Source organism: Salmo trutta, chromosome 12 (assembly GCF_901001165.1).
Source record: "Salmo trutta chromosome 12, fSalTru1.1, whole genome shotgun sequence".
NCBI classification, from domain to species: Eukaryota; Metazoa; Chordata; class Actinopteri; order Salmoniformes; family Salmonidae; genus Salmo; species Salmo trutta.
The window spans coordinates 90,948,545-90,963,181 of record NC_042968.1 but is presented as its reverse complement, the minus strand read 5'-3'; the positions used below and the strand labels follow the sequence as shown (position 1 = coordinate 90,963,181).

Below are 14,637 nucleotides of genomic sequence, written 5' to 3'. Positions count from 1 at the left end.
TATAAAATCCTGTATCCATCTCCTTATATAATATCAAATATCAGTTCAAGATAGAGTTAAGGAAAATGGTACTAAATAAACTAAAGCAAAAATAGTAAAATAATAAAAAGTAACACAATAAAAATAACAATTACGAGGCTATATACAGTGAGCACTATGTAGCTCTATGTTTTTCCAGTGAGCTCTGTTTCATTTCCAGTTAGCTCTATGTAGCGCCATGTTTTATTTCCAGTGAGCTCTATGTAGCGCCATGTTTTATTTCCAGTGAGCTCTATGTAGCTTTATGTTTTATTTCCAGTGAGCTCTATGTAACTCTATGCGACATGTCTATGTGGCTGCCTATCAAATCGATGATAGGCTTCCTGTGGTGCCAGGGCATGTCCAGTGAGCTCTATGTAGCTCTATGTTTTATTTCCAGTGAGCTCCAACAGTATCGGGACAGTGACGCTATGTGTGGTCTTCCGGCTCTGTACTCCAGCACTTTGGATCTTAAATAATACAATGTCCATGAGGTTAAAGTGCAGACAGTCAGTAATTTTGTGTGTCTGTAACTTTCTCACTCACCATTATTGTTGAATTTCCTTAATAATGTTTGCATCCACATTAATGTAGACGTGTTTCGAAACAAACATATTATATTCTTATTTACAATAAAAGTTACTCCAAAATGACACTGTACATTATTTACTATTCATTTCCATTGGGCACAAAATAATCTGAAACAACCAAAACAAACAGCTAATGCATCCAACAGGTTTTTAAAGTCCCAAGCCAGATGTAAAAATTGCGTGCTATGAATATGGGACCAAATACTGACCTTTTGACTACATTATTACACACATAAGTAAATTTGTCTCTATACATTTGGTCCCCTAAAATGGGAGGGACTATGTATAAAGTTCTGTAAGAGCTGTAATGGTTCACTCAGTATGGATGAAAAACCCTCAAATTAAAGCTGACAGTCTGCACTTCAAACTCACAGTTGAATCATTTCAAATCCAAAGTGCTGGAGTACAGAGCCAAAACAACTAAACATTTGTCACTGTCCCAATACTTCTGCAGTTCACCGTAAATAAATAAAAATATATTTTTCAAGAAATGAGTATCCATCACCTTATATGATGTAAGTCTGAGTATATCTGGAACATTCTGGACTGTAGAGTTCAGCTGGTCTACAGAGCAGGGTCTGGGACAATGTGTTGGACTGTAGGGTTCAGCTGGTCTACAGAGCAGGGTCTGGAACATTCTGGACTGTAGGCTTCAGCTGGTCTACAGAGCAGGGTCTGGGACACTGTGTTGGACTGTAGGGTTCAGCTGGTCTACAGAGCAGGGTCTGGAACAATGTGTTGGACTGTAGGGTTCAGCTGGTCTACAGAACAGGGTCTGGAACATTCTGGACTGTAGGGTTCAGCTGGTCTACAGAGCAGGGTCTGGAACAATGTGTTGGTCTGTAGGGTTCAGCTGGTCTACAGAGCAGGGTCTGGAACATTCTGGGCTGTAGGGTTCAGCTGGTCTACAGAACAGGGTCTGGTCCTAGTAATCTAGATTAGTGAACAAAGGAAAGATTACTGTAAGCAAGAGAGAGAGAGAGAGAGAGAGAGAGAGAGAGAGAGAGAGAGAGAGAGAGAGAGAGAGAGAGAGAGAGAGAGAGAGAGAGAGAGATGGACCCTATGGTTACCCTCTAAGTTACAGGGAGCTAGTAGTCCCAACCACCAAACTACCAGGTTTGAAACAGGGAAGGGAAAAGGAAATGGACAAAAATGGGTCACATTTTCTGCAGCTCTGTCGTACACTGGGTCTGTACATAGTCAATAGTATTACTTTATCACTGTCCTCAACCCAGAGTCTCTCAAGCCATCCCACTTACCCCTATCAGATCACAGCAAAATCACAGTCTACTTGAAAATAGCAAAACTCAATCATGAGGCATCAAAGCCAAAGAAACTGAACAATATTAAGAAATGCTATAGATGGATGGAAAGTAGTGTAGAAGGCAAGAACAAATCCTATCCCTTTTAGACATCAACCTGGACAAAACATTTCACTGTAATAGTGAAACTTGGAAATTTGGCAGTAGAAAACCTAGATAGCTTTGACCTTCCAGCTTCCCTATCGAATCAAAAAATGTCAAGCAGACAACCTAAGAAGTTTAACAAATAATGACAAATGGTTTGATCAAAAGCTAAATCCTGAGAAAGAAACTGAGAAACCCATCCAACCAAAAACATAAAGACCCAGAAAACCAGAGCCTACGCCTTCACTATGGTGAATCACCTAAAACAATACAGAAATACACTACGGAAAAAGAAGGAACAGCACGTCAGAAATCAGCTCAATGTAATTGAAGAATCCATATAATCTAATCACTTCTGGGAACATTGGAAAACACTAAACAAACAACATGAAGAGTTATCTATCCAAAATGGAGAATACAAACTCTCCAACCCAAAAAGGCCTGTAGTGTTGATGGTATCCTATATGAAATGCAGTATACAGACCACAAATTCCAAAAGGCTATACAAACTCTTTAACATCATCCTCTGCTCTGGCATCTTCCCCAATATTTGGAACCAAGGACTAATCACCCCAAGCAATAAAAGTGGAGACAAATTTGACCACAGTAATTACCGTAGGATATCCGTCATAAGCAACCTTGGGCAAATCATCTTCATTATCATTAACAGCAGACTCGTACTGTTCTTCAGTGAAAACAATGTACTGCACAAATTTCAAATTGGCTTTTTTACCAAATTACCGTAAGACAGACCACATATTCACCCTGCACACCCTAATTGACAAACAACCCAAAACAAAGGCAAAGTCTTCTCATGCATTGACGATTTCAAAACTGCTTTTGACTCAATTTGGCATGAGGGTCTGCTATACAAATTGATGGAAAGCGGTGCTGGGGAGAACAGAAGACATTATAAAATCCATGTACACAAACATGTGTGCAGTTAAAATTGGCAAAAAACACACGTCTTTCCACAGGGCCGTGGGGTGAGACAGGGATGCAGCTTGAGCACCACCCTCTTCAACATATATATATATCAAGGAAATGAAACACAAACACAAACAGACCCCACAGAACCCCAGGACACAACTAGACCCAACCAAATCATGAGAAAAATGTAATTTAATTATTTGACATATTTGTAAGAATTTACCAAAAAACTGAGCAAACTAGAATGCTATTTGGTCCTAAACACAGAGTACACAGTGGCAGAATACCTGACCACCGTGCCTGACCCAACATTAAGCAAAGCTTTGATTATATACAGACTAAGTGAGCATAGCCTTGCTATTGAGAGAGGCCACCATAGGCAGACCTGGCTCTCAAGAGAAAGCAAGCTATGTGCACACTGCCCACAAAATGAGGTGGAGACTGAGCTGCACTTCCTAACCCCTGCCAAATGTATGATCATATCAGAAACACATATTCCCCTCAGATGACACAGACCCACAAAGAATTTGAAAATAAATTCAATTTGAATAAACTCTCATATCACTTTGGGTGAAATACAATAGCGTGCCATCACAGCCGCACAATTTGTGACCTGTTGCTGTAACAGTGCAGCTTTTAGTGAGAGTGAGATAGTGTGAGAATATCAGGAAATACATTTGACGAGAGAGAGAGAGAAAGAGAGAGAGAGAGAGAGAAAGAGAGAGAGACAACATCAGGAAATACATTTGACAAGAAACAGAGAATGAGCTACAAAGGTAAAGAAGTAAAAGAGAAAAAAATATAAAATAACTCAACAAGACAGCATTAAAAGAGATCAAATCTCACCATCACTTTTGCTGCAGATGAAGTTGAATCTCTCATTCTCAGCCTTGCCGACCCACTGTCCCCCGTCTCTCTGAATGGCCCCCGTGTTCCCACACTGCTCCTTGCTGGTGTTGTAGCCCTCCCTATCAGCCCAGTTGTGGTAGCAGGACTCTTCTCCGTTGACCCAGAACCAGAAGTCCAGGGTGCAGGTGTACCTCAGGCCCAGCCAGACAAAGTGACTGGAGGCCTTCTTGGCTCTTTGTTGGACCCAGTGCTGGATGCTCTGGTTGTGGGCAGACACCAGCTCCATGTCCAGGTCTCTGCAGTGCCACAGGGCTTCTGACCACGTCTTGTTCTCTGTGACCAGGACCAGTTCATCTGGAGGAACAAGAGGGGGACACAGAGACTCATAATTTTATTAATATATGAAGTTAACTTTGATTCTAAGGCCTACATTTTTGTACATTATTGTTCAGTCCTTCTCATCACAACATTACGGTAATACCAGATGTTAAATGTAAGTCTTTATTGAGGATTTAACCTGTCTGGGCTAGGTGGCAGTATTGAGAATTTTGGAAAAAATATGTTCCCATTTTTAACTGCCTCCTACACCAACTCAGAAGCTAGAATATGCATATTATTGTTCAGGTTTGGATAGAAAACACTCTGAATTTTCTAAAACTGTTTGAATGGTGTCTGTGAGTATAACAGAACTCCTATGGCAGGCAAAAACCTGACAAGGTTTCAAGCAGGAAGTACCCTGTCTGACAAGGAGTCGTGCGTCTTGCATCTTTTTATTGAAAAATAAGGATCTTAGCTGTAACGTGACAATTCCCAGGGCTCCAATAGGCTCTCAGAGCCCGCGAAAAACCTGAAGGTTTACGAGGGAGCCTCAGGCTGAAACAGATTATCGCCTTTTGTAAGTGGATGCTCAGAGGACCTTTGAATGAGGCGCGTGCACGAGTCGCTCCCGAGGAGAAATTTTATTCGGCTGTTTAGGCTCATGCATACTCCCGGTCGGAATATTATCACTAATCTACGAGTTGAATGGCATAAAAATTGGTTTTAAACAGCGGTTGACATGCTTCGAAGTACGGTAATGGAATATTTAGACATTTTTGACACGCCAATGCGCCATGCGCGGGACCGTGAAGAAGCATTCTGATAGTGTCTAGAACTCACGAACAAAACGTCGCTGTTTGGATATAACGATGGATTATTTGGGACCAAACCAACATTTGTTATTGAAGTAGAAGTCCTGGCAGTGTATTCTGATGAAGAACAAGCAAGGTAAGAACATTTTTCTTATAGGAAATGTGATTTTGGTGGAGGCTGACCTGGGTGGGTATCTAAATAGCTAGCCCTGTAATGCCGGGCTATGTACTTAGATTATTGCAAAATGTGCTTCATCCGAAAAGCTATTTTAAAATCGGACATATCGAGTGCATAGAGGAGTAATGTATCTATAATTCTTAAAATAATTGTTATGCTTTTTGTGAACGTTTATCGTGAGTAATTTAGCAAACTGTTAGTAAATTCCCCGGAAGTTTGCGGGGGTTATGCTTTTTCTGAATGTCACATGCTAATGTAAAAAGCTGGTTTTTGATATAAATATGAACTTGATTGAACAGACATGCATGTATTGTATAACACAATGTCCTAGGTGTGTCATCTGATGAAGATCATAAAAGGTTAGTGCTGCATTTAGCTGTGGTTTGGGTTTATGTGACATGATATGCTAGCTTGAAAAATGGGTGTCAGATTTTTTCTGGCTGGGCACTCTGCTGACATAATCTAATGTTTTGCTTTCGTTGTAAAGCCTTTTTGAAATCGGACAGTGGGGTTAGATTAACGAGATTCTTGTCTTTAAATAGCTGTAAAATAGTCATATGTTTGAGAAATTGAAGTTATAGCATTTCTAACGATTCAAAAATCGCGCCACTGGATTGAAGTGGCTGTTACGTAGGTGGGACGAGTTCGTCCCACATACCCTAGAGAGGTTAAAGTGTTTGTCAGCGGCTCACCATCATAGCAGATAAAATGAGTGTTGGTGGTACAACCCTGATAATTCCACTCTCCAGAAGGGAAAGTAACTTCACCACAGATCTCTCCGTTCTGATAATCTGCATTGTTCTTCTTGTATGTTTCCCAATTCCTGTAGGAGGAGCCACTCTGGTCGGACCACCTCCAGACTCCAAGAGATTTCTTCAGGCCAATCCACACTCTGTAGATATCAGTGACCTTAGGTAAGATACTCTTAATGGCGTCCCTCTCTGTTGTGTTCCTCACGCTGGCCAGGTCAGTGTGTTTTTGCCGACAGTAGAGCTGAGCCTGACTCCAAGTCTTATGTTCAGCGATGAGAATGTACTTATTGGTCACATTTGTTTCTATTTGGAAAAAAATAAGATATAACAAAATACAAATACAGATGAATGTTTGTAAATAGTAAAAAAAAAAAAAAAAAATATGAATCTCTTATCTGAATAAAATTATTTGGTATTTGACAACATTGTTGATTGATGAGGAAATGGACAGGGGAACTCACCATTATAGCAGACAAAATAAAATTGTTTACTACAGTCATAATTTTGCCAAGTCGCATTTAGCAACATATACACACAAAATGATTCGGTATCATGATTTGGATGATGATCATCCCAAAACCCCTCCCCCTCTAACTCTCTGTCTCCCAGAGACCACCTCCAGGTGTTGTTATACAGCCCTATCCAGGCTGTTCCTCTCCAACTAGCGGATACTGTGTTATTGAGCTTCTTCATATCTGCCATGTCATCTATGGTGGCCAGGTCAGTGTAGATCTGTCTGCAGAAACTCTGAGCTTCAGTCCAGGTCTTTGTCATGTTCAAAAAGTGGAACTGATGAGGGAGGGATGAGGGGAGGATGGACAGCCCTGTGGAGAACAAACCAACATTATGAGGGGAGGATGGACAGCCCTGTGGAGAACAAACCAACATTATGAGGGGAGGACGGACAGCCCTGTGGAGAACAAACCAACATTATGAGGGGAGGATAGACAGCCCTGTGGAGAACAAACCAACATTATGAGGGGAGGATAGACAGCCCTGTGGAGAACAAACCAACATTATGAGGGGAGGATGGACAGCCCTGTGGCGAACAAACCAACATTATGAGGGGAGGATAGACAGCCCTGTGGAGAACACACCAACATTATGATGGGAGGATGGACAGCCCTGTGGAGAACAAACCAACACTATGAGGGGAGGATGGACAGCCCTGTGGAGAACAAACCAACATTATGAGGGGAGGATGGACAGCCCTGTGGAGAACAAACCAACACTATGAGGGGAGGATGGACAGCCCTGTGGAGAACAAACCAACATTATGAGGGGAGGATGGACAGCCCTGTGGAGAACAAACCAACATTATGAGGGGAGGATGGACAGCCCTGTGGAGAACAAACCAACATTATGAGGGGAGGATAGACAGCCCTGTGGAGAACAAACCAACATTATGAGGGGAGGATGGACAGCCCTGTGGAGAACAAACCAACATTATGAGGGGAGGATGGACAGCCCTGTGGAGAACAAACCAACATTATGAGGGGAGGATAGACAGCCCTGTGGAGAACAAACCAACATTATGAGGGGAGGATAGACAGCCCTGTGGAGAACAAACCAACATTATGAGGGGAGGACGGACAGCCCTGTGGAGAACAAACCAACATTATGAGGGGAGGACGGACAGCCCTGTGGAGAACAAACCAACATTATGAGGGGAGGACGGACAGCCCTGTGGAGAACAAACCAACATTATGAGGGGAGGATGGACAGCCCTGTGGAGAACAAACCAACATTATGAGGGGAGGACGGACAGCCCTGTGGAGAACAAACCAACATTATGAGGGGAGGATAGACAGCCCTGTGGAGAACAAACCAACATTATGAGGGGAGGATAGGCAGCCCAGTGGAGAACAAACCAACATTATGAGGGGAGGATAGACAGCCCTGTGGAGAACAAACCAACACTATGAGGGGAGGACGGACAGCCCTGTGGAGAACAAACCAACATTATGAGGGGAGGATGGACAGCCCTGTGGAGAACAAACCAACACTATGAGGGGAGGATGGACAGCCCTGTGGAGAACAAACCAACATTATGAGGGGAGGATAGACAGCCCTGTGGAGAACAAACCAACATTATGAGGGGAGGATGGACAGCCCTGTGGAGAACAAACCAACATTATGAGGGGAGGATAGACAGCCCTGTGGAGAACAAACCAACATTATGAGGGGAGGATGGACAGCCCTGTGGAGAACAAACCAACATTATGAGGGGAGGATAGACAGCCCTGTGGAGAACAAACCAACATTATGAGGGGAGGATAGGCAGCCCTGTGGAGACAGACACAAACACACATGAACACACGTACAGAAATGAACACTTACCTGAGAAAACAAGGACGAGGAACAGAGGCAGGTCCATCCTTGGAGATTGGAGGGAAAACAAATGTCAACTGGATCTTCTATCAACATGGTGACATGTTACAGATGTTAACTAGATCTTCTACCAACAACATGGTCACATGTTACAGATGTTAACTAGATCTTCTACCAACAACATGGTGACATGTTACAGATGTTAACTAGATCTTCTACCAACAACATGGTGACATGTTACAGATGCATTAAGTGTTATGAATAATAATGACTGAAAACACAAACATAAAGTTTTCCAGTATTAATTTGTAAATAAGCTGTCTATAATCACTGTTTGAAGGAGCATGTCACATATTAAATCACACAACTTATTTCATGCACAGTATGCACATCCAGGCTAGTATTTTCTGGTTTTCAAAAATATATATTTATAAACATGACCAATAAGTCTTTAATAAATAATAATACTCATTCACTAAATGTGTGGAACTTTATTCTTTCAACAGGCGTACATGCAGAGATATTAGATAAATCCTCCTACCTGATGTGTGTTGCCTGTTGTAGATGTTGTCTTTGTTGTTGTATTATTTTGTTGCCAGATCTCTCTCTCTCTCTCTCTCTCTCTCTCTCTCTCTCTCTCTCTCTCTCTCTCTCTCTCTCTCTCTCTCTCTCTCTCTCTCTCTCTCTGTCTCTGTCTCTGTCTCTGTCTCTGTCTCTGTCTCTCTCTCTCTCTCTCTCTCTCTCTCTCTCTCTGTGTCTCTGTCTCTGTCTCTGTCTCTGTCTCTGTCTCTGTCTCTCTCTCTGTCTCTGTCTCTGTCTCTGTCTCTCTCTCTCTCTCTCTCTCTGTCTCTCTCTCTCTCTCTCTCTCTCTCTCTCTGTCTCTGTCTCTGTCTCTGTCTCTCTCTCTCTCTCTCTCTCTCTCTCTCTCTGTCTCTGTCTCTGTCTCTGTCTCTCTCTCTCTCTGTCTCTGTCTCTGTCTCTGTCTCTCTCTCTGTCTCTGTCTCTCTCTCTCTCTCTGTCTCTCTCTCTCTCTCTCTCTCTCTCAGAATGGTTCTGTCACCTCTAGCACAAGTGGATGTTGTACAGGTGCATTTCAACACCTGTACTTCCTGCTACCCAACTTCATACTGTAGTGATGTCATGATGTAGGGATGAATGGCATCTCTATTGGTTGTTTATTCTTATTTTGTCCTCATAGAAACATGCAAATGACTGGTTAAAGAAAACAAAACCTGAAGGAACACTTGCAGCACACATGTAAATACTAACACAACACTGGTCTCTCTCTCTCTCTCTCTCTCCCTCACTCTCTCTCTCTCTCTCTCTCTCCCTCACTCACTCACTCACTCACTCACTCACTCACTCACTCACTCACACACTCACACACTCACACACTCACACACACACACACACACACACACACACACACACACACACACACACACAGATGTAGGATTTTAATTAAATCAGTTTTTTACAGCAAGAAAAGAATCATACAGAAACAGGAAATGTTAATTATTGTGAGAATTATAATTAACCTTCTCATGTGTGAGTTCTAAATAAACTAAACACTATCTGTCAAAAGTTATCTGAATTTTTTTTAATTATAAACTATACACTATCTGTCACCACCTACTCATTCAAGGGTTTTTCTTCATTTTTACTATTTTCTACATTGTAGAACAATAGGGATGTCACGTCCTCCAGTGATGATCCATGGCACAAGCCTCCAGTGATGATCCATGACGCAGAACCAGTAGTGATGATCCATGGCACGGAGCCTGCAGCGAAGGTCCCCAGTCCGGAACCTACAGAGACGCTCTCCAGCCCGGAGTCTCCGGCGACGCTCCTCAGCCCGGAGCCTCCGGCGACGCTCCTCAGCCCGGAGCCTTCTGCGGGGGTCTGCAACCCAGAGCCGTCAGCGGTGTTCTGCGGCCCAGAGCCTTCAGCGGTGGTCTGCAACCCAGAGCCTTCAGCGGTGGTCTGCAACCCAGAGCCTTCAGCGGTGGTCGGCAGCGCAGAACCTCTGGTAATGATCCACAGGTCAGGGTTCCAGAAGCAGAGGGATCTGCGGGCAGAACGGGGGCTACGCCCGGAGCCGGAGCCACCTCCGTAGCTGGAGGATTGGCAGACGGTCTGGGTGTAGCACAGGAGGGGGGGGGGGGTACTGTCACGTCCTGTCCAGGTAAAGAGGTAATTTGCCATAGTAAATTGGTCAGGGCGTGGCAGGGGGTTGTTTTGTGTGGGTTTTTGTGTTTTTCTATTTCTATGTGTTATTTTTACGTGTTTTGGCCGAGTATGGTTTCCAATCAGAGGCAGGAGTCTTTCGTTGTCTCTGATTGGAAGCCATACTTAGGCAGCCTGTTTTCCTTTGGGGTTTGTGGGTAGTTGTTTTCTGTTTTTTTTCTATGTACCTGATGGAACTGTTGGCTGTCGTTTTTGTTATTTTGTTTAAGTGTTTATCATAAATAAAAGAAATATGAGCACTTTACACGCTGCGCCTTGGTCCCCTTTCAACAACTCCTGTGACAGAACTACCCACCACCAACGGACCAAGCAGTATGATTCAGAGGAGTGGACCTGGGAGGAGATCCTGGATGGCAAAGGATCCTGGATGTGGGAGGAGGTCCAGGCCGGAAGGGATCGCCTCCCATGGGAACAGGTAGAGGCAGCGAGGGCGAAACGGCGATCCTGGGAGGAACAGCTTGGCAAGCAACTGGAGGTCGAGAGGCAGCGGCAAAAACATTTTTTGTGGGGGCACACGGGTAGATTGGCGAAGGCGAGGTTAAGACCTGAGCCAACTCCCCGTGCTTACCGTGGGGAGCGAGTGACGGTAGAAGCACCGTGTTATGCGGTGGTGCGCACGATGTTGCCCATGCTCACTCTCAGCCCGGTGCGCTCGGTGCCAGCTCCTCACCGTTGCCGTGCTAGAGTTGGCCGGCAGCCAGGGAGAAGAGCACCGGCTCAACGTATCTGGTCTCCAGTGCGTCTCTTCGGCCCAGGTTATCCTGCACCTGCTCTACGCACGGTACCCCCATACACCAGCACGGCCCAGTTCGTCCTGTACCAGCGCTTCGCCCTTGCCGGGCTATAATCAACATCGAGCCAGGACGGGTTGTGCCAGCCCTAAGCGCCAGCCATCCAGTGCGCCTCCAAGGCCCAGTGTACCCTGTGCCTGCTCCGCGCACTCTCCCTCCAGTGCGCCACCATAGCCTAGTACGTCCTGTGCCTGCTTCTCGCACTCTTCCTCCAGTACGCCTCTATAGCCCAGTACGGCCGGTGCCTGCTTTGAGCACGCGGTCCTCAGTGCGTCTCCCCAGTCTGGTGAGACCGGTTCCAGCTCCCCATAGGAAGCCTCCAGTGATGATCAATGGTCCGAAGCCTCCAGCGATAATCCATGGCACGAAGCCTCCAGTGAGGATAAATGGCCCGGAGCCTGTAGGGATGATCCATGGCACGAAGCCTCCAGTGATGATCCATGGCACAAGTCTCCAGTGATGATCCATGGCCCGGAGCCTCCAGTGATGATCCATGGCACAAGCCTCCAGTGATGATCCATGACGCAGAACCAGTAGTGATGATCCATGGCACGGAGCCTGCAGCGAAGGTCCCCAGTCCGGAACCTACAGAGACGCTCTCCAGCCCGGAGTCTCCGGCGACGCTCCTCAGCCCGGAGCCTCCGGCGACGCTCCTCAGCCCGGAGCCTTCTGCGGGGGTCTGCAACCCAGAGCCGTCAGCGGTGTTCTGCGGCCCAGAGCCTTCAGCGGTGGTCTGCAACCCAGAGCCTTCAGCGGTGGTCTGCAACCCAGAGCCTTCAGCGGTGGTCGGCAGCGCAGAACCTCTGGTAATGATCCACAGGTCAGGGTTCCAGAAGCAGAGGGATCTGCGGGCAGAACGGGGGCTACGCCCGGAGCCGGAGCCACCTCCGTAGCTGGAGGATTGGCAGACGGTCTGGGTGTAGCACAGGAGGGGGGGGGGGGGGTACTGTCACGTCCTGTCCAGGTAAAGAGGTAATTTGCCATAGTAAATTGGTCAGGGCGTGGCAGGGGGTTGTTTTGTGTGGGTTTTTGTGTTTTTCTATTTCTATGTGTTGTTTTTCCGTGTTTTGGCCGGGTATGGTTTCCAATCAGAGGCAGGAGTTTTTCGTTGTCTCTGATTGGAAGCCATACTTAGGCAGCTTGTTTTTCCTTTGGGTTTTGTGGGTAGTTGTTTTCCGTTTTTTTCTATGTACCTGATGGAACTGTTGGCTGTCGTTTTTGTTATTTTGTTTAAGTGTTTATCATAAATAAAAGAAATATGAGCACTTTACACGCTGCGCCTTGGTCCCCTTTCAACAACTCCTGTGACAAGGGAATTCATCAAAACTATGAATAACACATATGGAATCATGTAGTAACCAAAAATGTTGATTCCATGTTCACTTCGGTATGATGGTTATTGTATAAATATTTACTTGTTTCTGGTGGTGGGGTTTTGTCGACGTTTGGAAAGTTTACCAACAAATTTGATGTTTCTATCAGCCCCTGGGGGGACATTTTTTATCCATGTACTTTACTCACATAAAGATGTTGGATGGAAACCTGGTTATTTTTTGGCTCAATATGGCAGGAAACGGTGTTAAAAAAATACAACAATCATGCTGACCTCTGATGTCACCTACTACGGAAATTAAGTCAATAACAGCAATTTCTGCAGTTAAGTGTAACAGCAAAATATTTTTTTTAATAAAAAGCAAGCTAGTAATATGGATTTAGAACTCTATAATTTGTATACAAACATGATAGTTGTACTTTTAGTGCATGGTTGACACAGCGTGTTGGCCATTAGCCAATTGGCATTTTCCAGCCACTTCAAAGCACGTGAATGCATCCAACTTTTATTTACGAATTTACAACTGATTTGACAGCTCTGATTTGACAGCTCTGATTTGACAGTGGCTGACGTGAGTAAAACATTTAAACGTGTTAACCCTTGCAAGGCTGCTGGCCCAGACAGCATCCCTAGCCGCGTCCTCAGAGCATGCACAGAACAGCTGGCTGGTGTGTTTACAGACATATTAAAAACGCTACCTATCCCAGTCTGTTGTCCTCATATGCTTCCAGATGGCCACCATTGTTCCTGTACCCAAGAAGGCAAAGAAAACTGAACTGAACGACTATCGCCCCGTAGCACTCACTTCTGTCATCATGAAGTACTTTGAGAGGCTAGTCAAGCATCATATCACCGCCACCTTTCCAGCCACCCTAGACCCACTTCAATTTGCATACCGCCCCAACAGGCCCACAGATGATGCAATCGCCATCGCACTGCACACTGCCCTAACCCACAGGACAAGAGGAATACCTATGTAAGAATGCTGTTCATTGACTACAGCTCAGCATTCAATACCATAGTACCCTCCAAGCCCATCGTCAAGCTGAAGTTACAGGGGTACACACACACACACACACACACACACACACACACACACACACACACACACACACACACACACACACACACACACACACACACACACACACACACACACACACACACACACACACACACACACACACTTCACTACCCCAGTGAAGTAACAAGGCATAGGCAGGTATTATTTTTACAGTGAGGTCTCGTTGCTTTCATAGTTAGTTGTAGTATGATGGAGTCTGTATGATGGAGTCTGTATGATGAAGTCTGTATGAAGGAGTCTGAATGATGGAGTCTATGATGGAGTCTGTATGATGGAGTCTGTATGATGGAGTCTGTATAATGGAGCCTGTATGATGGAGTCTGTATGATGGAGTCTGTATGAAGGAGTCTGTATGATGGAGTCTGTATGATGGAGTCTGTATAATGGAGTCTGTATGATGAAGCCTGTATGATGAAGTCTGTATGATGGAGTCTGTATGATGGAGTCTGTATGATGGAGTCTGTATGATGGAGCCTGTATGATGGAGCCTGTATGATGGAGTCTGTATGATGGAGTCTTTAGAGTATCTGGACTGGAAAGGCTTTTGGCAGAATAGTCGATCATGATGATTAGGTGAGGAGAGTAACAGACGCTCTCAATGCCTTTTAGAAGAAAATGTCACTTCAGTTTTGAGAAGTTTGTCAAGAGGTTATCTTAATTGAGTGGGCCAATGTTTTGTGTGCTTGTGTGTGTGTGAGTGTGTGTGTGTGTGTGTGTGTGTGTGTGTGAGTCTGTGTGTGTGTGTGTGTGTGTGTGTGTGGTCATGGACGAGTCATCCTAGTGATTTATTACATATAGAAACAGGTTTTAATAAAATCTCAACCATTTTTTAGATGTCATAGAAGAGCTGTGATAATGTACCCTTTATTAGGAAGTCCACAAGCCAGATTATTCTACCTGTTTAATCATTCAGTGACATGTTTTCTTTTCTGTGTCAGATAATTAAGGATATTTAATTCTGCGATGTCATCAAAGTGTTCCCACACACTTTTATGTTT

The 14,637-nt window shown here is 44.7% G+C and overlaps 1 protein-coding gene across 1 annotated transcript; it reads right to left on the bottom strand.

Moving 5' to 3' along the window:
- Positions 1 to 1,052: 1,052 nt before the first annotated feature.
- LOC115202665 (C-type mannose receptor 2-like) lies at positions 1,053 to 8,230 on the bottom strand. The gene is made up of 5 exons (XM_029766740.1): positions 8,194 to 8,230; positions 6,516 to 6,677; positions 5,794 to 6,243; positions 3,791 to 4,147; positions 1,053 to 1,541 (listed from the first exon to the last, which is right to left on the bottom strand). The coding sequence occupies exons 1-5, from the start codon at positions 8,228 to 8,230 to the stop codon at positions 1,534 to 1,536; spliced, it is 1,014 nt and encodes a 337-aa protein (XP_029622600.1). The 3' UTR covers positions 1,053 to 1,533.
- Positions 8,231 to 14,637: the final 6,407 nt, after the last annotated feature.

What these genes read in the sequence shown, in the direction of transcription:
- LOC115202665 (XM_029766740.1), bottom strand. Translation starts at nt 8,230, where the DNA reads ATGGACCTGCCTCTGTTCCTCGTCCTTGTTTTCTCAG. An exon ending in CAATAACACAGTATCCGCTA is followed by an intron (nt 6,244 to 6,515) that starts GTTGGAGAGGAA and finishes TATTCAGATAAG; the next exon opens with AGATTCATATTTTTTTTTTT. An exon ending in TCATTTTATCTGCTATGATG is followed by an intron (nt 4,148 to 5,793) that starts GTGAGCCGCTGA and finishes TTGTTCCTCCAG; the next exon opens with ATGAACTGGTCCTGGTCACA.